General features: G+C 34.9%; 6 protein-coding genes across 9 annotated transcripts; 3 read left to right on the forward strand and 3 right to left on the reverse strand.

Moving 5' to 3' along the window:
- Positions 1–687: 687 nt before the first annotated feature.
- LOC124307071 (uncharacterized) lies at positions 688–2,196 on the forward strand. Its single transcript, XM_046768404.1, has 4 exons — positions 688–993; positions 1,129–1,408; positions 1,466–1,671; positions 1,771–2,196. Exons 1-4 carry the CDS (start codon positions 841–843, stop codon positions 1,978–1,980), a joined length of 849 nt encoding a protein of 282 aa, XP_046624360.1. The 5' UTR covers positions 688–840; the 3' UTR covers positions 1,981–2,196.
- A 124-nt stretch (positions 2,197–2,320) lies between these two features.
- On the reverse strand, positions 2,321–8,552 carry LOC124306922 (chaoptin). The gene is made up of 17 exons (XM_046768095.1): positions 8,484–8,552; positions 7,923–8,211; positions 7,683–7,853; positions 7,095–7,570; positions 6,800–7,019; positions 6,412–6,722; positions 6,114–6,338; positions 5,741–5,962; positions 5,493–5,661; positions 5,178–5,425; positions 4,751–5,035; positions 4,483–4,677; positions 3,934–4,218; positions 3,725–3,850; positions 3,493–3,606; positions 3,133–3,368; positions 2,321–3,055 (listed from the first exon to the last, which is right to left on the reverse strand). Exons 1-17 carry the CDS (start codon positions 8,484–8,486, stop codon positions 2,776–2,778), a joined length of 3,855 nt encoding a protein of 1,284 aa, XP_046624051.1. The 5' UTR covers positions 8,487–8,552; the 3' UTR covers positions 2,321–2,775.
- A 650-nt stretch (positions 8,553–9,202) lies between these two features.
- Positions 9,203–10,955, reverse strand: LOC124307077 (mediator of RNA polymerase II transcription subunit 4). 2 transcript variants are annotated; one of them, XM_046768424.1, is made up of 4 exons: positions 10,725–10,955; positions 10,166–10,572; positions 9,842–9,958; positions 9,203–9,603 (listed from the first exon to the last, which is right to left on the reverse strand). In XM_046768424.1, the coding sequence occupies exons 1-4, from the start codon at positions 10,790–10,792 to the stop codon at positions 9,434–9,436; spliced, it is 762 nt and encodes a 253-aa protein (XP_046624380.1). In that variant the 5' UTR covers positions 10,793–10,955; the 3' UTR covers positions 9,203–9,433. The 2 variants fall into 2 exon arrangements, with proteins under 2 accessions (XP_046624380.1, XP_046624372.1); XM_046768416.1 differs by having other exon boundaries at positions 9,839–9,958; positions 10,725–10,952.
- Positions 10,956–11,133: 178 nt separating this feature from the next.
- Positions 11,134–16,488, forward strand: LOC124307067 (germinal-center associated nuclear protein). The gene is made up of 8 exons (XM_046768389.1): positions 11,134–11,325; positions 11,456–11,647; positions 11,717–11,878; positions 11,932–12,186; positions 12,261–12,398; positions 12,472–12,661; positions 12,838–12,946; positions 15,849–16,488. The coding sequence occupies exons 1-7, from the start codon at positions 11,267–11,269 to the stop codon at positions 12,937–12,939; spliced, it is 1,098 nt and encodes a 365-aa protein (XP_046624345.1). The 5' UTR covers positions 11,134–11,266; the 3' UTR covers positions 12,940–12,946; positions 15,849–16,488.
- On the reverse strand, positions 13,226–16,484 carry LOC124307058 (uncharacterized). Its single transcript, XM_046768377.1, has 5 exons — positions 16,345–16,484; positions 15,752–15,826; positions 15,001–15,364; positions 14,398–14,912; positions 13,226–14,270 (listed from the first exon to the last, which is right to left on the reverse strand). The coding sequence occupies exons 3-5, from the start codon at positions 15,266–15,268 to the stop codon at positions 13,794–13,796; spliced, it is 1,260 nt and encodes a 419-aa protein (XP_046624333.1). The 5' UTR covers positions 15,269–15,364; positions 15,752–15,826; positions 16,345–16,484; the 3' UTR covers positions 13,226–13,793.
- A 602-nt stretch (positions 16,489–17,090) lies between the features above and the next one.
- On the forward strand, positions 17,091–22,158 carry LOC124306980 (protein regulator of cytokinesis 1-like). 3 transcript variants are annotated; one of them, XM_046768231.1, is made up of 11 exons: positions 17,091–17,175; positions 18,799–18,931; positions 19,134–19,232; positions 19,447–19,587; positions 19,722–19,838; positions 19,967–20,281; positions 20,372–20,595; positions 20,676–20,820; positions 21,066–21,224; positions 21,376–21,597; positions 21,719–22,158. In XM_046768231.1, exons 2-11 carry the CDS (start codon positions 18,842–18,844, stop codon positions 22,100–22,102), a joined length of 1,896 nt encoding a protein of 631 aa, XP_046624187.1. In that variant the 5' UTR covers positions 17,091–17,175; positions 18,799–18,841; the 3' UTR covers positions 22,103–22,158. The 3 variants fall into 3 exon arrangements, with proteins under 3 accessions (XP_046624187.1, XP_046624178.1, XP_046624196.1); XM_046768222.1 differs by lacking the exon at positions 17,091–17,175 and adding an exon at positions 17,199–17,434; XM_046768240.1 differs by lacking the exon at positions 17,091–17,175 and having other exon boundaries at positions 18,808–18,931; positions 19,053–19,232.
- The last annotated feature ends 334 nt before the right edge of the window (positions 22,159–22,492 follow it).

The raw sequence follows: 22,492 nt of genomic DNA on the forward strand, positions 1-22,492 counted from the left end.
ACGTTTACTTGCTAATACTTTGCGAAAGAAACAATATTGTTAATTACTTGAGAAATTTCATCAACAACAAATTTGTCCATCAAGATCACTGATATAGGCAGATAAAAAACTTGCAACGCAAGTAATGCTAGTTGATGATGTTGAAATTGAAATTAAAAAAGAAAAAGAAAAAGAAAAAGAAAAAGAAAATAGTGAAAGAATTAATGTGATTACAATATAAAAGTGTTAAATATTGTCATGTTTTTCAATAGTACATATAATAAAACTATCCCAGGGGCTGTGTGGAACGAGGCAAAAAACGAACATTAGCAAAATACATTGTCCTAATTGCAAGCTCATCCTGTGTACGGTTGTAAATGAATGTTGTATGTTTACATAATTGTAACTCATTTGTATCATGTATTTTTGTGAACAGTATTGAAAGTGTTTTAACTCTACTGTTGTACAGTAATTCAATTTATATACCAGGATGTACCTATAATGTATATAGATATATTTAATTAAAGTGAATATCAATTTGTGTATATTTGCCAGCTATCGACAATCACATTTACCATTACGGTTAACAGCACATCCCGCCTGCTATCCAATCAGTCTTACAATACTGAATACGCAATCTTACTGCACATCCTGTAGAGATAATATGATCAAATTTCTACAATCTGAAACTGCTAACAGAAAAACATCATTAGTGAATTCAAGTGTTTCACTCCTCAATCCAGAATATCTCGTTTCTGTTATGTCTGAAAAATGATTCTGATTCAGTCTTTTACAAGTAAATTACTGTTCGCCAATTGATCGTGAGTAGAATTTAACTGACCTTAGTGATTGATATAAATTATGACTATGTATGGAAACGAGTCTTTAACGGTTGATGAGGATTGTCCTATTGGACCAATTTTGGCCACCCCGTCAAAAGTGGCAGAACGTCAAAAGCAACAACGTACTCTCGAATATCTATTAAAAATGAACAGACATAAACGATCCGATAAGGTGAACATAATGTAAAATAAATTTCGATTTAATAACGTAAACAAATGTAAAACTATAGTCATTTCCGCACATCTAACGCATTTCTGAGCATAAAAACTAAGCAATATAAATCATACTTTTATTACTGTTGCACAGGTTTTGCCTGAGGAACTTTTTGATACGGAAACTAATCACGTATCTATATCAAATTCTGAAAATGATGTGATCTCCTCGAAAGTATTGAATACACTTTGTCAGGAACACGATAAATCGGGCGATTGGAAAGACAACGAAGCTTGGAAAGTGCAAGGACACGTGCAGCCGAAGGTGCCTTCTTGCAAAATAAGTACTGCTGACTGGAAATGCAGAAATTTATATAGCATGTCGAATTCACATCGTTACAGTGGTTGGAACACTGGTTATGCGGACGTAACAGGTGAAGATGTTAATTTTTTTCATTACTAGTAAAAATTTGAAACAACCATTCTTCCAGAAAGTCTACAAGAGGAATTAGCCAAAGAACGAGAGCAAAATCTGTTGTTTAATATTCGCGATTATTTGGCTGGATATCAAGAAACCCATGGCACTCCGCGAACAGAGTATTCCTTCGCTGCACTGATAAGCGTGATGGGTCAAACGACAGGCCGGGCTTTGCTTGCTCTATTCTATATCATAGTCAACATTGCCCCAGTTGCTGAAGTAAATGAACATGAGTATCGTTATGTTGTTTTCCTTAGTATTTTATCATCCAAACTCTTGCTTCGAAACTGATCATCGTATATAATTTTTTAATTCCAGGTGTTTTTGTATATCTTGCGATTTGTTCTGGACAAAGTAATCAACATCATCTATACTCCAGACAAACAACAGATATTAGTCAAATATTTAGTTCTTGGATTACAGCTACTAACAATTTATATTTGCCTTATGTTCATATTTGGTTTCATTATCACTCCGATTATATACATGGTTATTGAGATTCTAACGAAAATCATGTTGCTCAGTTAAACTAGGATCAAATTTAGGAATTAGGAGCGTGGGGTGAGGTATTTGAAAAAAACTATATCTTTTGTATTTTGTTCGCGCCATTTCAGGTTTTTTTTTATTGTTATACATATATTTTGTGACAGTTTTATTAAGCATTTTGTTAATATACATTTATATATTTGTAATTATATGAAAAAAGAATACATCCATTGAGATATAATTTAATTGTATGGCATATTAACTTTATTGTAATTGTATCAAAGTCAATGTATAATTCCTCAACTATCAACGCTGACGAAAACAATTCGTGAATGTTATATTTTCCACTTCTGAAATAATATTTTAAAACAATCATTTATTATGGCGGTAACATTGTGCTGAAAAGCTAATATTTAAAATATCGGACTTTTTTTTTTTGGGGTTTTTTTTTTTGTTTTTATAATATATATGTTTGATTACCGAGCAGTACGCATATTTCACGCATTATTTTAAAATCGTTTGGAGGTAAATTATAAGTTGAAATTAAATCGTTTGTCCGCTAATAAAAATTTGTTTAGTCCGATACAATATCAATGTCTAGATCTAATTTTTACTCGCGACATATTTATTTTAGATCATTATTATAATACATGAATGATTTGATTTCACTGCCCAAGATGCTGTTAGTTGATTATTGGTACTGGGTATTGTTTGATTTTTTAAATGGAAATGAATAATGGTTCTCATCGGAGTGGGTCTGAAGTGTAAAGTTTTGCTAATACGATTACTGTCTATCATGATATTAGTGCATTAAAATAATCTATTAAGATTTAGAATTCAGAACACATTCACCATAAGAATTGAAAAGACCACTACGGCATTAGTTAATATTGGTGCATTAGCTGATCCCCAGCCACATTCAAGATCAGTTTTAAGTGCTTCCAGGAGAGAGATATTATTTTTATTCAGGCAAAACGTCTCACGAAGATCGTCGTCCCAACCATTATCCCAGCAATTATATTTGTCATTTTCGTCAGGTTCAGAAATATGATCAGTATATGTGCCGCACTCATCTTCGTAATATTGCCTCTGCTTTCGCTGCCACATCTCGATCCACCTGATAATAATGTTGAGTAAGGTGTAAATTGTATCGAGCAAGACAATTTAAAAGTCATGTATTTTTTGATCACTCACCCAATTTCACAATCACAATTCAGATGACTTCCAGATAATCTAATCTTTGTGAGGAAAGTTTTTCCTGGTATACCCGGTTTATGGCCAGACGATGGGTTTCCGATAGATCCAATATGATTATTATGGAAATCAATTGATATGTTTCTTACACTCCCTGTGTTAGTGAATAATTCACGAGGGACTATTTTGACGCTTGTATTATGTAGTGTAAAGTGTAGTTGTGAGTTTCGAATACCCTGAAAAAAAATTAAGCTATTGCGCAAGGAATTAAAATAATAATAATAATAATAATGACAACGGAACTAATATAATGGCTACATATTACAGGGCCATATTACTAGTTCAATATGAGATACTTACCTGAAATATATCCTTATGTATCGTTGTCAGAGCTTTACCGCTAAGAGTCATATTGTACAGCTTGGCTGGGAATGTGCCCCTCATTTCTTTTTCTAAGTTAATGTCGTGATCAACCTAAAATCCGAAAAGCATACCTTTACTGTTTCATATCTATACTTAAGATTCCTTTTTGTAATCAATATTAGTTATTTTTTCATTATTACAAGCTAAGTGGTACAGTATTGTTGCTTACCTCAACATGTAAACTTCGAAGACCATGATTGTAATTTAATATGTTAGGTAAATTAAAATTCTTCACTTTCTTAAACACTGTTATGTGTAAGTTGCGAAGTTTGGATGCTTTACACAATGCTCCTGCCTATAGAAACAAATTCAGTTACGAATGTAGATTTGGTAAGATACGCTGAATTGTTTGACTTGAAACAAATTAAAATTACTTACTTCAAACACATCGAGAGGTAGTCTTCGGATTTCAAGCTCTTCAAGGCTATCGGCGAGACCCAAGAAACTTGTATTCGTAATGCTAGTGATAGGATTTCCAGCAAGATTTAGAGACCTAAGCTCAGGAAGTGTGTGAGTTATCAGTGGGACAGTAGACAGTTCGTTGTAACTAAGATCCAAGTGGCGGAGCGATGTCATGTTGGCAGCCATATCTGACTGTATAGATGAAAGTTTGTTATGTGCCAAATACAGTGTCCTCAAACGACGAAGCGGCAGTTCTGGAACCTTAGCATCATTGATTATATTTAATGTACTTAATCTAGACTCCAATCATACAATACCAACCATACAAGAAGCATTACCTATTTAAATTAATAATTTTATGTCTTTTTTTGAAGACCATAAATGAGAAACGGAAATTTTTCAACAAAACTCAAAGTGAGCGGCAGAAATAATCGTATTTTGTAATATCTTTGATTGTGAACAATGGGAAATTTCCTATTCCTGTAAGCAATCATCATCTGTACAATGATGTAGTTGTGAACTTACCATGTACAGGGACATGTTACTAAGTCCAAGAGTCAGTAACGTGTCTTCTAAACCGTGAAAACTTTTGCCATGAGATTCCAAAATTATTTCTTTATTATGACTCAAATCGAGGTAAGATAACATGGCCAACTCTGAGAATACTCCATCATCAAGCCTCACTAGCCTGTTGTATGATAAATCCAACCAAGTCATATCCTGGGAATATTAAGTAAAATGTCTAAATATAGCAGCTCGGCATAAGTAATATCGTAATGGATATTTCACCTACCCTAAATCTGAATATAGCATCGGTATTGTGCAGTCCAGCTAATACGTTCCACGACATATCGAGTTTGGACAAGGATGCAGCAGCAGACGGAGACATACTCTTCATTGGGAGTCGCATGAATTGATTGTGAGACAAATCTAAACTCTCTAGGTTTCCTTCGGTGAATAAATTATCTGGCAATGCTCGCAATTTATTGTGTGACAAATCTACTATGCGCAATTTCTTTAGGGATCGAAACGATTCCACAGGAATCTCGGTGATCTCATTCCAAGCCATCAGTAGAATCTAAATGAGATATGTTGCTGAATTATTTTATTACGCCATAAAACATCTCTATTTTATTGATGAATATTGATGAATTTCACATGTATTTGATTTTATTAGAAAAAATCGAGCTACTTCAGATACGTTTCTTTGCGTTTCAAACCTGGAGGTTTCTTGTATTTTTGAAGCAGTCGAAGTTTATGTCCATCAAGTCATTAAAATTTAAATCGAGCCATTGAAGGTGTGGCATATTTCCAAAGACATGCTGAGTAACGTTTAGTAATTTGTTATGACTCAGGTATAGATGCGTGAGTGAAAATTCAACGGGTCTGAAATAGTACCTCATTATGTCAGAGATGTTGTTGTGACTCAAATCGAGAACTTTTATGTTCGATTGTATAATTCCTCCGACTGCAAAAAAAGCACGATTTTGATTTCAAGGGTATGTAATTATTCTCTAATACATAACAATACTTACTATTAGTTTGTGGTGTGAAAGTCGTACTGTTGATCCACAGTTTTTGAATTTTATTGTAGCTAGCATTCACTTTGAACGACGATAGCGTCCCTACTTGATCAAAAGACATGAAATCTAGTTCATGTAATTGGTTGTAAGCCAAATCCATTAATTCAAGATCAGGCAAGTTCTGAGAAAAAGAAAAATCCCATCATGAGCAACATTTATAATAAAAATTATTGCGGAATTTAACATTGCAAATAGAATACCTGAAATGCTTCATCTGTTATATCCTTGATTTTGTTGCCCCGAAGATTGATGTATTTCAATCGGTTCATATTAATGAATGCCCGCCGTTCAATTTTATCAATGGAATTATCTTGTAAATTTAGAAATGTCAGGGAAGGTAGATCTACGAAACTGTTACTGCCGATGAATTTGATTTCATTGAACGCCAAGTTTATTTCATCAAGGATAGAATGAATGTCACCCTGAAAAAAATGAACCCAATTTCGCTCAACTGATAGAAATCACTATTTAGTTACCAATTACGTCAATAGTCCGAAAGCTTTCCTTATAATGAAAATTGGACTTTGAATTAAGTCTTCAATAGTTTTTAAAAATAATAATTTTTCATTTTACCTGGAATGTACCCTTTTGTATACTTTGTATTGTATTATCTTGCAAATCAATACGCCTAATTCTTTTCAAGAAATGAAAAGCTGTTTCAGGCATATTTTGTATTCTATTATTACTAAAATCAAGGTGCTGTAGGTTCGTCAAAGATTTCAGTGGGTTTGCTGGAAGATTTGTAACCGACGAAGAGAGGCCATGTGAAATTTGGAGCGTCAGAAGCGAATGCCCTACCTGTGAAAATAAAATGATACATTGTAAAGTAAACCATATGAGTTGGCGGTTTGACTTTGAATGTTTTACCCACTTCGGCAAATGCGTCATCCTCAATAGTCGAAATTGAGTTTTCCGAAAAATCGAGATATTTTATTCCTCGAACATGCTTAAACGCATGATTTTTGATTGTATCCAAATTGCTTTGAATTATTCTGAGTTCTTTTAAATCCATTCCAAAGTCTAAGAAGTCTTCCGGTGACAATGTAGACTTAGGCATTCGGGACAAAGATATGAAGCGTAGATTTCTCATTTCCTTCAAACTTTGCAAAGATATTATGCGATTTTTCTTGCCGCTTAAATCCAAGTTGTATAACGAATATTGAAAATCGTTGAAATCTTCACCTGACAGATAGATGAAAATTAATTGATACAGATTCACTAACACTTTCCACATAGTTTCAAAGGATATTGGATCTTACCTTGCGTAAGTGCATCAACTTTGTTTTCCCTGAACATAAAGGTTCTCAGATAGTCAAAATCTCTGAACAAGTGAACAGGAAGTTCCGTAATGTTGTTTCCAGTTAAATCAAGTAGTTCTAAAGAAGGTTCTAATCCCATGAAGACAGGACTCGATACCTCCATCAGATCACAATCGCCTAAGTAGAGTTCACGCATTTTTGAATCTTTGAAGGCTCCTTCCTGTGAGATAAAAGAAAGGATTAAGAACAATCAAATCATTTATAATAAATTATTTCACAAGTGAAAAGAATATACCTGTATGATAGTGAGTGGATTACCGTCAAGGTACGTTTTGTTAACTCTACGAAAATGCTGAAACGCGCCTGGTAGAAGGTTGTTAATTTGATTGTAATCCAAGCGTAGTTCATCCAAAGACATTTGCATCCCACGAATCTCATTTTCAATCTGTGGATTTAACATCCTTGATATTCTATTGTGACTAAGATCCAAGTATCGCAAGTGTTTTAAGGTAGAGAGCTGTGCATACGGCACATTATTCAGTTGATTATCATTCAGATAAAGGTGCGTGAGAAAATCAATTCCATCTTTGAACACCGTTGCATCAATTTCTAAAAGGCTATTTCCATGAAGATCTAAAACTTCCAAGGCCGATAGGCCACTGAATGCATTCGCTGGAAGTCTGTCTATGAAATTTTTGCCCAGTCTAAGGGTTTGAAGCGACGTGTTGAGACCTCGCCAATTATCAGGTGTTATTTCAGATATCCGATTGCCTACAAAATTAGATCATTCTTTAAAATCTTAGTAAAAACGAAATTAGTTATGTTGATTAATTTAATGCCAAATGTTTCACTTATTGAGATTACGTGAATCCTGACTGATTACCTGTTAAATCCAGCTGTCGTAATCTTTGCAAATGTCTAAAAGATCTGCTAGGCACGTGAATTAGGTGATTATATGGCAACTCTAGCTCCCATAATGATCTCTCAAGCCCCACAAATGCATCATCTGGTATATCTGACAAAAGATTGTGCTTGATCTGGAGTTTGTATAGACCTGAAATATGATATCTTGCTGAATAATATCTTCAATAGTAGCCGGGTTACACTGATTTTGTATACACACCCGTATGAATTAAAAATTGTGGTTGCAAAAAGTGCAATCCATTGTTTTCTAGTTTGAGTATAAACACTTTTGAAGAGTTAATGGGTTGAGGGATTCGAGGCATTGGCACGTTGTGACAAGATACGATGCCTAGATCAGGAATCGCTTTGGAACAGGTGCAGAGCGGGTTAAAAAAACACGGCGGATATTGCACCTGGATTTCGTGCATTCTGACCATCGCAGACCAGAACATCAAAATTAGTGTAACAATCAGCATGATGTAGCCGAGTTTAACGAATGTTCCCAAATTCTGGAAAAACATACAATGATTAGAATGCCTATGCAATTCACGTCGTGACTTTTCAACTTTCAAGTAACTCGAATTATTAACAAACTTTTGATGGTACAATCCGGTTGATCTTTGTTCAAAATTGTTACACAATTTATTTTAATCCTGGGCTACACATATTAATATTCCAGTCATAGGACTTTTATTAGCGTACGATTGTATTACTGTGCAGTATAATTATACACTTGGACTTGGTGAGCGATTATCAAAACTTCTAGCAAGTATGAAATTACCATTCTTTATGTACACTGTAGTTGGGATAGAAGAGGGACGACTAACTCTCGAACAAACCGGAATGTGGGCCATTGGAGAATGTTTCACTTACAGGGCTTGAGGATTAGGAGCAGTTTTTGTGCTTCCCTTTACACGATTAGAACTGTGATGTCAACCTAATGTGAGTAATATTCCATTACGACCGATATCAAATCAGCTAATTCCAGTCACTTTCACTATATATCAATACGCAGACGCATTTGAGAAAATAGATGACAAAGTATTATTCACAAAATTGGTTGACTAACTACTTTACTTGAAAGATATCCTCAGAGTGAAAATAAAAAGTAAATACACCTCTGAATGCCTCACTGGAATCAGTTTTTAAAGTCTGGTACAAATTGCTGAGAGCGCTGATCTCATTTCTACGTACCACATAAGCCAGGAGTAAGCTCAAGGCTTTACATACCCCAATAATTGTATTCCTAACACAGACTTGCCCTACAAACATGACCCAGATATTTGTCTACATCTTTCCAATGACATTTTTTGAAAATTAATCAAGTCGTGCACTAAGAACATGAACTTCTAGAGAATATAATCCACAGCTCTGGAAAAAAAACTTTTTCGACTTATTTTACTAAGAGAGTTTTAAATAACTTGTAGAGGTGAGTAATGGGTTTAAGCTGGAATTAATTTCAATAAAATATTTTATTTTACTTATTGATACAACAGCATACATATGACTAAGCAGTTGAATTTAATTGTACAATTAGTAAAGAGAAACGTTTAAATTAAATTAAGATTCCTGTTCTTATAAAGTATATGAGGAATACTTCGTCGAGTTATACTTAAGAATGATTATAATGATTAATATGGTTTGAAAATCATATTAAAACATTCAAACCTTTTTCCTTATCATAAATGTTTTCATTCGTGAGTTGGGTATGAAGAATGAAATATTTACTGTTCATTGAGAATCACTCGAGGAACTGCTGGATGAATCTGTTGACATTACTTCAACGTCTTCCGTTTCTTGTTTATGAGTATTCATTGCTACGCTACCTTGTCCACCTACGGACATGTGGATTTCTCCTGACGGGTGCCAGGCAAATTGATTCGCCTGAGATACTGGAGGCTCTGAAATGATTTATTTTGAGTTACTTTCAAGAAATCGCTGCGATGACTTTGAGTAGATGAACTTTTTTTTTCATTGAAATATCTTCTCCAGTATATTTTCAAAGTCAATGGCGATATTCGTTTGACAAGACTAACCAGTAGCAAACAATATATTGAAGAACTTCTCCAAATGATTTGGAATTGAATCGCATAGAAGAGTAATGATAAATCGAATAAGCTACTAATGTATTCTTACCACCTGCTGGATGTCCAGCTCGATGCAATTCGGCTGGAATGCCGGGATGAGATCCGATCATTTGTCCGTTCAGTGGAAGATCGCTGAGTCGCCCCAGAACGCCCAGCCTCATCTCAATATCTAGGAGGCATGAAATAATTAACATACACTAAGAGAAAGGGAAATGATATCGCTGTGAAATATTTTTGAAGTTATTCGACTCAACCAAAGAGGTAATTCCAAAAGTGTAAGATTGATAATCTGATGAGCAAGAAAAATGCTTCTGTGTAAAGTTTATTATTTGAAATAAGCATTTGGAACATTACTGCATAAATCTATCGTATTCACCTGTTGGATACGGTCGGCGTGGATCGCCTTGCTGCCACGTTAATGGAGCACAAACAGCATTAGATGCGCTAATCCTATGAGCAAATTTAATGAGTTCTTCAGAAGGAACAGGCCTTTTATTGGCCCGAGATATGGACTGGAGTTTTTGTTTAGCCTGGTATATAGCAGTGGCAAGTATTTGCTCTGCTTCTTTCAACTGACGTTGTAATTGTTGAATGTCTTGATCCTGCCTCTCAACCTCTTCCTTTAACGAATCCATTTTCTGGTTTATTGTTGCCTGTTCCGATGCCAGTTTTAAAGTTGACTTAAGCTCATTGTCTTTGGCAACTAATAACTCTGTCAGTTGAGCGTGCTCGCTGCTGGATAGTTTCAAATGCTTCTGCGCTATCGTATTCTCGATCAGTTCTCTGCAGAGAATAAAAATACAGGTATGAAATTTGAGGTCTGTGAATAATTAACATAACGACGAGCGTACTTTGCGTTTTACTTTAATTTTTCCGACCATTTTATTCGACGTATGAAATCTCGGACTCTTTTTAGCACTGGTGAAAATACTTACTTGGCTATTAATTCCATGTCATCGACAAGGGATAATAATACTTCACGTGTGCTGCGATTTGATGCCATTTTACACCTTTATGTCGTTCCAGATTTTGTATACAATACAATCATCACTTTCCAGTCATTGTTTATCTTTAAACCCGCTACTCGCTGTGCTACGCTTGGGAAACGTAACCTGTGTCGATACACACATCCAGCAGTGAGTAAGCGGCAGTCCCAGCAGCCGAAGCTCTCATTGGGAGAGTCGTGCTATCCTGTAATTCGATTGGTTGAGTACCTAACCTAACATGACACAGCTATTGCTGAATGGATACACCTGACTAGTAGTACCAATGATAGTACTTGTATACATCGTAGCGTAGGTCACGTGGGTGGTCACCTGACAAAGCTACATCGTCCCGCCAACATTCAGCCGATCACTTCATTCGTGCGATTGTTGTCGGTCGAAACGTCAGTTGAGTTCGGTTCGTTCGGTTTAGTTAGTCTAAAACTATCGATCGTATCTCCTTGTTTATTTAGAGAGCGTGTAACTAAACAGTGATGTCTGACTTTATAGTTGGGACGTGTTTATTTATGTGCCCTGAGAAAGAGAGATGGATGTAAGTTGTGTGTATATTTGAATATTTTTATTCCGGCATCAGTGAAGAAGACCAGAGGGAAACCTCACTTCAGTTATTTTTATTAATTTATGTATCAAAATTTGTGGATATTCAACTGATTCTTACTCAGGAGAGAAAGAGAAGGCTTACTGCATGCCTTCGAAGTTGACGAGAAAACAAAACATCTAAAACGACCAAAAGCAGATCCTTCAAAGATTGTGAAATGCTTCAGTCGACCTGCAGCAGGACAGCTCATGCCAGATACAAGCGAACTTCGACCGGCTTCTGTGCTTTTATCGACTATAAGATATTTGTTCACTAAGTAAGCCATCTGACAAGGATTTTCATAAATTCATAGCTCGCGCATGCTATATAACAAATTTTTTTGCAGTGTTGTTACGCGAGTCGATTATGACTGGGTAATGATTTATGATTTTGTATTTGATCGACTGAGAGCTATCAGACAGGAAGTTGTTATTCAAAGAATACGAGGACCTCAAAGTGTTCAAATCCTAGAGCCAATTATTCGATTTCATGTTTACGCAGGCCAAAGGTAAAGAGACGAATACTTTCTTGCCAGTTAATTGTAATAAAATTAGTTTTCAGACTATGTGAAAAAAACATATCTCTATTTGATACGAAGATAAATAGTCAGCACCTTCTAGCGTGTCTTAAACAACTGCTAGTACTTTATGATGAACTTGAAGAACAATCCTCGATGTGTAATCCTAATTTTGAAGAAAATATCGAAAGACTTTCAATAGGTAATAACCGATCTCAAATGGAAGCTTTGTATGTACTGTTACATCTCGGTGATTCCTCGGCTCTAGGAAGAGGCATATCGCTTCCAGATAAGTACAGGTGAATTACAAGATTGTAATTACTAAGATGATACAATGCTACTTCTGGATTATATGGAACTATTATATGTGCAGGGGCAAGAACGTAAAGCTGGCCATGAAGATATCTCTTGCGTGGTTTTTGAAAAATTATGTCCGAACCTTAAGACTGATACAAAAACTTCCACTTTTGTTAAAATTCGGTGTTCTAAGTAATTTGCGGCTTTTGAGAAGGTACTTGTGCTTCAGTGCTTAATGAGATTACAAATTGTACCAAACAGATCAGGTTAATATGATCTGTTTTTAGGGACACGTTTCAAATAATGAGCGCAGCATATAACAGTAAGCTCTTAACGTTTCCTGGTCTAAAATTACAAGAAATATTGATGTATAGAGATGTTGAGAAACTTTCAGCAGATTGTAAACTATTCAACTTGTCGTTTGCATATGAAAACGTGCAATTTGATGCAAGAAAATTTAACAAGGGAATGTTATTGGTAAGTCTTGAATGGGAGTTGCATATCTGCAGATCAAGGAAGAATTTTTAAAGACCCTGTTAACATTTAACAGTTTCTTGACTGCTCACTTGACCTATAATTACAATTGTTACTTACCGTACAGTAGTATTATGTCTAAAATCCTCAGTCATGTAATACGCACTATTCATTTTCAGGCGAACCCAGATATGTATTTTACTGTTCAAACACTTCAAAAATATCTACCTATAATTCTATTACAAGATGATGATGCAATAAACGACGACAGTTCCTCGTGATTAAAAGGTATGTTCAGGTAGAACTATACATCCCTCGAAGATTATCCTAACTTCAATCACGACCTTGTATTCGAATAAAAAAATTCCTGTTCTTAATAACCTAATACAGGAATTATTTTGTGAATCATTTTGATAATCACACTGCTGATTTTGAATGAAATTAAATGCAAATTATAAATTTAGTTTGTCCTCAATACATTATGTCACAAACAATATATCAAGAGTTAGCTACCTAAAATTGTGATAGGATTGGTTGAAAATTAGACGGATGATAAAAATTCTGGTCTTAGGTGCAATATTTTTTATTGTAACTTGTTAATACGAATACATGATAAATTGTGATGTTAAACACATTAAAACAACCAGTACCCATAAAATCATGTAGTTTTTTTTTTTGTAATTTTACAAAATTTGCATATGTGTAAAAGTGAGTGCCGTATGTATACTTGCACATCTAATTTTGTTTGATCATGTACTAACTTAAATGTTGCACGAATCTGATTTTGAATAATTGATTGATAAAACTAGGTATTTATTTATAGCTAATAAATGTGGCATGTGAATTGATATACAGACAAGCAATTTATTGCTTTTAGTGTGCCAAAATTTTGTGTTTTTACTGAGATTTTACAATGTGTTAGTAAGATTATTCTCGGATTATCATTTAATGTTATTTGAACCATAATTAACTCATAAACCCTTTTATTAAAACTAAATCATGGCAAGTCACGTTTATATGTGTATATATATGTATATATATATGTATAATTTTTTTTTCTTTTTCAATTTTCTCCCTCGTAAAATTTGGATAACTCACACGTGTTTTTATTACGTATTGTCCAGTACTGAGACTTTTAAGATTCCTTCTTCAATGCAAGTTGCAGCAACGTTTCCCGCATGGCTATTACTAGTTTTTCCAATTCTTTTGCTTTCATTTTCAAAATTGCGTTGGCTTTCTCCAAATCGTTTGCTTTCTTCATCATTTCTGCTTCTTTCACTTTTTTGTTGATTCTAGACTTTCTTGAAGCTTTGTTATTTTTTTCTCGTAATTCTCTGTAGCTATAATCTGATGTCTGTGAATCTGAGTCAGTATCTGTGTAATTTCCACTTTCTTGATCTACATCTTTAGATATCCTTCGTTTTTTTATTGGCGATTTTGTGGCTTTTAAACTAATCTTGAGCGGTGGTACAACAGGTTCAGTTTTTGCTTTGACATGAATGGATTTATTTTCTTTGCTCGACTTGCGTTTGTTAGTATTCACAACTTGGGATGGTTCGACAATTTCTGATGCGGTGGTTTCTGATTTGTTCATGAGTGATTGTCCGTTTTCCTAAATTAACAAACAAAAAGTAAAAACAATAAGTATACAGTTTATTTTAGACTTAAATGATATTGTTTAATAAAATAAAGCCAAAATGTCGGAAGTTTATAATTTGCAATAATATAAAATAACTTACTTCGCAAACATATGTTAACAGATCGAATGATTGAAATTCAAGATCTGTTAATAAATTATCTGCCAGTAGTTGCGTTTCTTGTTCTTCAACAGTGGAATTAGCAGAAGTTGATTGATAATTGTCTAAGGTCGTAGGATTATAGTTGGGTTGATTGATGTTTACTAAATCGTTGCATGGAAAGTCGCCAACATTTGTGGTTATTGGAAACCAATTATCGAAGTTTTCTCCGTTCATTTCAAAGCTTGAATCTGGTATGCTTTTGTTTATGTTTGGAATAAACTTTGTACTATTTGCGGCTTGCTGTTCATATGTATTCGTTGCTGGTGTCAAATCCATCCAAACATTTGATATGTCCATTGTGGTATTAAATTGGTCTTGCCCCAAGGGCTGAGACCCTCCGAAGGACATCTCTGCAGATTCGATGTTATTTTTTACAGTCCAGCTGTCACTTATTTCCGTGCTTTCTCCAAATTCTGATTTTATATTAGATAAATTGTAATAATTATCTTTCACACCTGCAATGACAGAGGCAGGCTGTGATTATCTTGATCTTATTTCATCTATTGTCGCTTAATTAATCAATGAGGAATATTATTGACTTACCTGAAATCTTCGTCTTAATATCTTCACCTATAGGATAATCGCGTTGTCCTTGAGGAGAACGTGGTATATTGAACCGGCTTATACTTTGCGGGTCCACGCACCAGTCGCTTAAGTCCTGAAAATCTTCTTTCCAAAACGAGGGGGTAGAAACCATGGGAGTACTGCCTTTGGAATTCTTTAGGGGGGGCCAGGGCTCGAGTAGCAATTCTGATTCCATCACCGGGCTCAGTAATGGATAAGTTTCCTGTTTTAAACATGAATTTTCCATCTTTTGCAAAGAGCATCGGGATTTCTTTATTCCGCTGGATCTCACGCCACGAATAGCAGATGACTTCTTTAGCAACGGATTCCATGATTGTGGTAGCTGAAAGTATTCAAATTGCTAATATTTATTAAAACTGTAGTTACTTGTTGCAAAAGTCATTGCTCTGTATATTTCTCTAACTAAGAATCCTCATTCTTTTAAATTATTCAAAGTTTACAAAAATGCAATGTTCGAAATATTGTTTTTAAACTTTCCAATCTGACCTCAATAATATTGAATCACCAATCAAATGAAACTGTTCAATGTGACTAAATATATATACTTTGTTATTTAAAAGCATATAAATTACATACAGGTTTTACATTTTAGTTTGTCATGTAACTAGCTGGTGAAAAAATAATGGTATTATTAATAGAATTTAAAAAAAATATCATAGACTCAAATATTCCATTAATGGTTATAAAAGCTGTTTATGCTAGAACTCACTGAAAATTCACCCGCTTCCTCTAATGAAATGTTGCTGCCTTCTGGTTGCTCGGGAATAGGAGGGATTCTGAAAGCCTGTAATTACACATATTTTTAGATGATTATCAACGCATTCGTTATATCATCCGGTAATACAACGTCTGCAAAAACTTCATTGTTTAGTAGAAATATGGAACCTACTCCAGTTAGCGGTATACTACGAATGATTCATCACTGCACGTCCGAGGTTAAAAGTGTACAGAAAATGCTAATTCTGAATATTATACAAGGTAACAACCACGCCCTATCATTAAAAACCTATTACAACCATAAATGGCTTATATAATCATCCGATCCAAAAAAATATCTACGGCAAATGTTATACGGGCGTAAAAACGTGACTAATATACATATATGCATTCTGTTATATACGTATACGTACGTTATATATAGATAGAATAGAAAAAAATTAGGTAAAATAATAAGTCTTTTGTAAATACTTCAGCCCGAAATCTGTATTTCATTTGTAATGTACGAGGACGTGTTATGTAACAACGGAACATTTCAATTACGTTAAATATGTTACAATATGGTAAAGAATTAATATTGCTTACCCTCCTTTGCGATGGCAAATTCTTAGTTACAGCCTAGTAACAGGACTTAAAGGCTCTTTCACGGAGATTGAATGAGAGATTGCCGTTTTTTTTAACTATTTAATCACAACTTTCGGCGTCACGGCCGGTCGGGCTTCCTCCTCTCTCCGTTACTAAAAACGATGATGACACCGTACTGCCGAAGACTTTCGTATCAAATACACCACGTCACGAGACTCCAAAGCCTTTTGATATCTTCTATTTATCTCTTGCGTCAGATTCAACCAATCAGTTACAACGTGAGGTCATTTTTAGCGAATCAGTGCATCGGCATTGAACTTGTGCTGTAACAAGTAATGAAAGTCTGAAACTTAAGGAATAAACTTAAGGATTGACCAATCGTGCGCCAGATTTTTGTCTAGTTATTCCACACGCCTTGACTTAAGAATGTATCTTCCATAACTCCATATCAGAAATGGAACACTAGATGACAGCATAGCTTACGGGTTATAGTCTATGTTTGCATTCGATTATTTGGGCTGTAATATGGCTAGAATTGATATAATGCTGTATCAAAATTGAGAAATGGTACTTTTTCATTGGGTTTAATTCACTTTACGTTATCTAAAAGTTTTCTTTCCTGCAAATATGTGATAATGTGTGAAAGCACCCCACAAGGAAGAGCCCATACTAGCGGCACCTGGTGGTAAATTAACAGACGAAATCAGCTATTCATTGTACTTTAGTTGCTAGTTATTCCACGACAGATCGAGAGACGAAGGTTTCAGGAACGCATCACGAAAAATGATTACTTTGGGAAGGCTCGGAAGTTAACCAATCGAGAAGTTTTAGGTAAATTCAAAAGAAATACGTTTCCATGTACGCCATGCAGAGCAGCTTTGGTAACCAGCAGCGTTGACTGCCAGTAGTAACGGTGAAATGTGGGCTCACTGCTTCAACGGATCGCGTTAATATATAAATGTTAAAGGAATTATTCGATATTTTATACTGTTGACAGTTATTTTAAAAGATATATTCTATTACTTAATTATATTGTCTTAATTTTATTCTTCTGATCAAGATCAGAAAAAATGGAAGATTCTCCACTTTGGTGAGTAAAGTTCGTTGTCGCCTTTACCAGCCAGCTTTAACACGGACAAAATGTGTCGTTCAGACGTTTTTAGAACTTTTTAAATCATTCAATGCATTAATTAAGATTCAACCCTCATGACAAACATTTCGGGAATACGTCCTTGCGCCTAAAAAAGTTCCGAGACCGCTGCATCAAAGTTTAGACAATTTCAAGGAGTTTGGACGCTAGACTTGTCTGTGCGATGGCTGGATTGACTCTCGTAAAAACAATACGAAATTGATACGAGAAAATATTTCGTTGATTTATTCATTTTGATTAAAATATTTATCAGTTTATCATGTTCTTAATGTAATGCATTCTTAAGGGATTTGCAGAGGCTACAGGTGTATGCCGCGACGCCACAATAAAAACAAAATCACAATTACGGGATTAGTTGGAATGTATGATTCAAGACCAACTTATCTTTTGTAGTTTGTTTTGATTCTCATATGGTAGCATGATAACTCTTCCACCGTATATGGTAATTGTATTTGACGAACCAAGGTGAAATTAAGGTGAAACAGCTCCGGTTTGCCAAAATATTAGTTAGGGTGTTGCTTGGAAATGTGGAAAAAGAACACACAATTGAAAAGTAAACTCTCTTGAAACCTTTTTATTACAAACGAAGGTATTTTGTACAAAAGTAAAATATATGTCAATCAATTTGGGTAATCATTGTGGTTCAGATTGATTGCTGAATGTTAGAAATGAACCAGACCTTCCAGTAAATGAAATTTAACTAATTTAGATTAGTTGGTCTGCACAATGTTACTAGAAACATGTTTCACCGAAAAATATTACTGCTCGTCACTTCTTTGGGATTGTCTATCATTTTAAAATGTACTCTCTACTATAGTTGCCATTTTGGTCAAGCAGGATGTTTTCTTGCAATACATAATAAAATTAAAAATAAGGAAAGCGAATGTCGGTCTTATGAATCCTGGGTAAGCTCTACTTTCATAAATTTGGGGGGGTGCATTTTTGATAATACAAAAAGTGAATGAGCAGACTATAAGCAAATTATCCGCACTGAAAGAAGTTTGAATTTAAAAAATGGAGTGGCTTTCTTCATAGAGATCTGAACTTGAGCAATGAAACGTTCTTATCACACCACTGTCAAGGAATTGAAATTTTATTTTTCACCGATCCATTTGCAACGCATCCATATTAAAATCTTCTGCAATTTTGTAGTCAATCTTCTTGATTAATCCTGCCTCTGATATAGCCAAGTTTTGATCCTATCTTTGGGTTCAATCGTTTTTCAAACAACAAGTAGTTGATGATATTTCATGCGTCGTTGATTATTTTTTACCACAACATTGAGGTACAACTTATATTTTTAGGGAGCCAGTGGCACAAAAGATCTCTGAATCAATTAGGGATTTTATGGCTAAGGTCACAAATATTTGGGATGAGATGGGCTCTCCTCTTGAAACTAAGGAAATTTACTTGAAGCAGGTCTTCGAACATGTTGAGGTAATACTTTACATTTAACGTGTCTACCATCCACCGCCCTGAAATATTGTCACTTTATTGATAACTTACATTTAAAATGATGTTTGATATTACCTGTGTTTTCGGTTATTTATGTATGCAGGTAAAAAAAAGTACTCGAATGCGAGCCAAAGTATAGTTTTAAGTATTAGTGCTAATTTTTAACGGGTGGATCATACAACAGGATCTGAAAAGTGCCATGCTTGGTGAAATGGAAGAAAGAAGATCATCGTTGGCGCAGGAAGTGGACCGGCTGATGAGTGAGGCAGTTAGCCTTAAAAAGGTTCAATTATTCAGTATTATACATTTGTTTTCGTTTTGTTGCAGTTTTATCAATCGTTTTATTAACAATAGTTATATATCAACTACAGTCATTTAATTATACCCAATTTGAATTACCATTTACCTTCAAACTTTACTGATTCTCCTCAATCCTGTAAAAAAATGCATAGTCATATTGACTAGTTTTTGCCATTTTAACGTCTACCATATTGTAGGATCTACAAATTGAAGTCAGAGTTGATGGATACGAAAACTTATCACTATATGACATAAGAACAAAGATTCAACATCATCTACAAAGGTTACGGTCAGTTAAACAACAGAGGTTGAACTCTACCAAGGAGCTTCTAAAAAAGGTTTTTTGTAGTCAAAATTCACAATAAAAAATTGAAAATCCGTCATTTACCTGCTGATGATTGGGTCTTAAAGTGTGGGATAAATGTCCATTTAATGTAAATAATTTATGATATTGTTAATAACTCATTTTCAGGAACTAGATGTTTGCAAGGTTCTTGGGTCTGAACCTATTGGAATGGTGACAGAAATACCAAGTGAAACTGAATTGAAGAGTTTCAAATTATATTTGGACAGAATTGAAGCTGAAAAGGTGAATACTGGATATGATATTTTAGTCGCAGTTATTTCAGTAATATTTGTTTTTGAATTGTTCTATAATCGTTTGATTTGAACAACTAATTTTTTTGGTTTTCTTTACTTCTTGTCTTTTAATTGTAGACGCGCTTGGAAGGAACATTCAAAGATGCCCAAAACGGTATAATCGATATAATGGATGAATTGCGTCTTACACCTGAGAGTGGCTTTGAAAGCCAAGTTTACAATGGGGAAAATTTTGTGTACTCCACCGTCAATATGACGAAATTAAGAGAATTTCATGATAATTTGAAGAAAATGCTCATAAATGCGAAGCAAGAAGCAGAGGAAAAACGAGAGCAACTACAAGATTTGTGGAAATATCTGGAGGAGCCGTCTGAAAAATGTCAAGAATTTCTGGATAGAAATAAAGGATATACTGTCATTACCCTAAAAGCTGTGAGTTTTTCTTTCAGATTTTAATCAGTATCACTTAACTGTTACGTGTTGTCAAGTATCGTGTCTAGCCAATTTTTGGTGAACTTTCAGTTTGACGACGAAATCAAAAGATGCAAACAGAAGCGAAGTGAGAATATTGCAGAGTATGTAGTAAAACTGCGCTGCCAAATCGAAGCATTGTGGGATCAATGTCAAATTGGCGACGAGGAACGTCGAGCTTTCAAACCCTTTACATATCAAACTTTTACGGAGGACCTACTTATCCTTCATGAAATTGAGGCTGAGACGTTACGCAAATACTACGAAGATAACAGGTATTGTTTTTCTCAATTTTTGTACTATTCGCCATATACGAAAACGATCTGCCCTTAATAAGTAATGGTTTTCTTTGTAGAGTAATATTTGAACTTCTTGAGGAACGAGATAACATGTGGCAGCAAATTGCTAATTTGGAACAGCGTGCAAATGATCCGAATCGTTATCAGAATCGAGGTGGTCAGCTGCTTGCAGAAGAAAAAGAGCGTAAAGTCATTCAAAAGGTATTTATACAAGAAGTAAATTTGATAAATTAAATATCCTTTCCAAAGACAATGCTTTGTACTGATAATTTTGCATTAATTTGAACAAAGCCGAGAATTTGTCATTCTTTGTTCATACTGTTTTCATACTTGTGACAAACTTTGCAATAATATCATCTACCTGTGATGATAATCTTACAGAATCATATTTTAATGAATTAAAGCAGTGTTCAGTCGGATTTACAATTCAATTTTTATGCGTTCAGAAACTACCCAAGATTGAGAAAGAATTGGAAGGTTTGCTTGAAGATTACCAGTCGAAGAACGGGAAACCGTTTACCACACATGGAGTACCATTGGCCGAAGCATTGAAAAGATCTTGGGCAGAATACATCGCAGCTAAACAAACTATGAGTATAGCTAGAGTAAGTAAGCTAGTATATACCCGTCATTCGTTTAAGAAAGCAATTGTGGTATAATACAGATGAAAAACTTTTCTTAAGTACATTCGTTTTCATTAATCAAAGTCGTCGTTATTACTTTTTTACGTAAATGTCCTGGGAATAAAATTTACAGAAGCAGGCAAGAGACCACCCTACAACTATAAAAAAAACACCTTTGAGCGTTTCCAAACGCACACCGTCAGCCATGAGTATACGGCGTCCATCTCCTGCGAATTCTACGCAGAGGAAACAGCAGGGTGATCTAACACCTTTCAATCCCTCCCGAAAAAGAGGTTATCGAAGTAGCGATTCAAACAAAAAGACAGTCAGTGCATCAAAAATTAAACGCGGAAGGGTGAGAGAGATTTATTTTATATAGTTTGCATCTGCAAAGAAACATGCATCTCTGCGTTTTCAACTTGGTAAAAAAGAAATATTCCAGCATTTTAAACATTGTACATGTTCCTAATTTTCAGGTTTCAAGGAGAATATTCCCTCGCGGAGATAAGAGCGTCCTTAAGGATAACGAAAATCGTGCGGTTAGTCAAACACCTTCCACTTCGGGCACGAGCATGTCGGGATACGATGAATTTCAAGACCATCTAATGGACAAAGAAGAGCTGCGTAGCTCGATTTTGCCGCGAACAGTACTAAAAAGTTCAAATCTTCAAGCGAGTACTTCTACTCGAATTAAAACCCCAATGAAGCCTACTAGGAAAAACGTAAAGACTATCGGTACACTGCGCAGAGCTTCGCCGAATAAATTGCCGTCCACCCCGCGCTCAGCATCCCGGAGTCCAAAAACAACGTCGACCTCACGCCTCGCCCCCGCTCCAGGCACGTTACCTTTCATTTTCTGATTACCTTGACGTTTTAATTTATTAACCAAGAAACTATAATATTTATGACCTGCGTATAAGAATTTGTTCCCGGTTTTGCATATCGGATGTGCGGAAAAGTTTATGACTTTTATTTTTGATCAGTCTAGCGTCGAGAAAAATATTGGTTTTGTTTAAAAAATTACTTTTGTACATTTTTGAGATATCTTCATGTATTATGACTAAGGAAGCAAAAACAGGGTTTTAGAAAACTACCGGACTGTCGGTTTGTCATACTTCTGCAAACTTCTTTTGATTACTCATGTCACATTTGCGGACGTTTTTTTTTTTTTTTAGTAAAGTACAAAATCGTCTTCAATCAATCATCCGTCAGCATCAAATGTCTATTTATTATGTCGGATTAGTTATTTT

This window comes from Neodiprion virginianus, chromosome 1, assembly GCF_021901495.1.
Source record: "Neodiprion virginianus isolate iyNeoVirg1 chromosome 1, iyNeoVirg1.1, whole genome shotgun sequence".
NCBI lineage: Eukaryota > Metazoa > Arthropoda > Insecta > Hymenoptera > Diprionidae > Neodiprion > Neodiprion virginianus.

Coding starts and splice junctions, on each gene's coding strand:
- LOC124306922 (XM_046768095.1), bottom strand. Junction 6,723..6,799: donor AGTTGATGCACTTACGCAAG/GTAAGATCCAAT, acceptor TCTATCTGTCAG/GTGAAGATTTCAACGATTTT. Junction 6,339..6,411: donor AGGATGACGCATTTGCCGAA/GTGGGTAAAACA, acceptor TTATTTTCACAG/GTAGGGCATTCGCTTCTGAC.
- LOC124307071 (XM_046768404.1), top strand. CDS start 841: ATGACTATGTATGGAAACGAGTCTTTAACGGTTGATGAGGATTGTCCT. Junction 994..1,128: donor GACATAAACGATCCGATAAG/GTGAACATAATG, acceptor ACTGTTGCACAG/GTTTTGCCTGAGGAACTTTT. Junction 1,672..1,770: donor ACATTGCCCCAGTTGCTGAA/GTAAATGAACAT, acceptor TTTTAATTCCAG/GTGTTTTTGTATATCTTGCG.
- LOC124307058 (XM_046768377.1), bottom strand. CDS start 15,268: ATGGAAAATTCATGTTTAAAACAGGAAACTTATCCATTACTGAGCCCG. Junction 14,913..15,000: donor TATTAAGACGAAGATTTCAG/GTAAGTCAATAA, acceptor CTGTCATTGCAG/GTGTGAAAGATAATTATTAC. Junction 14,271..14,397: donor TGTTAACATATGTTTGCGAA/GTAAGTTATTTT, acceptor TTGTTAATTTAG/GAAAACGGACAATCACTCAT.
- LOC124307067 (XM_046768389.1), top strand. CDS start 11,267: ATGTCTGACTTTATAGTTGGGACGTGTTTATTTATGTGCCCTGAGAAA. Junction 11,879..11,931: donor CATGTTTACGCAGGCCAAAG/GTAAAGAGACGA, acceptor ATTAGTTTTCAG/ACTATGTGAAAAAAACATAT. Junction 12,399..12,471: donor AATTTGCGGCTTTTGAGAAG/GTACTTGTGCTT, acceptor ATCTGTTTTTAG/GGACACGTTTCAAATAATGA.
- LOC124307077 (XM_046768416.1), bottom strand. CDS start 10,792: ATGGCATCAAATCGCAGCACACGTGAAGTATTATTATCCCTTGTCGAT. Junction 10,573..10,724: donor GACATGGAATTAATAGCCAA/GTAAGTATTTTC, acceptor TATTCTCTGCAG/AGAACTGATCGAGAATACGA. Junction 9,959..10,165: donor ACGCCGACCGTATCCAACAG/GTGAATACGATA, acceptor CATGCCTCCTAG/ATATTGAGATGAGGCTGGGC.
- LOC124306980 (XM_046768222.1), top strand. CDS start 17,415: ATGGAAGATTCTCCACTTTG. Junction 19,839..19,966: donor ACAGAATTGAAGCTGAAAAG/GTGAATACTGGA, acceptor TTTTAATTGTAG/ACGCGCTTGGAAGGAACATT. Junction 20,821..21,065: donor AGCGTAAAGTCATTCAAAAG/GTATTTATACAA, acceptor TTATGCGTTCAG/AAACTACCCAAGATTGAGAA.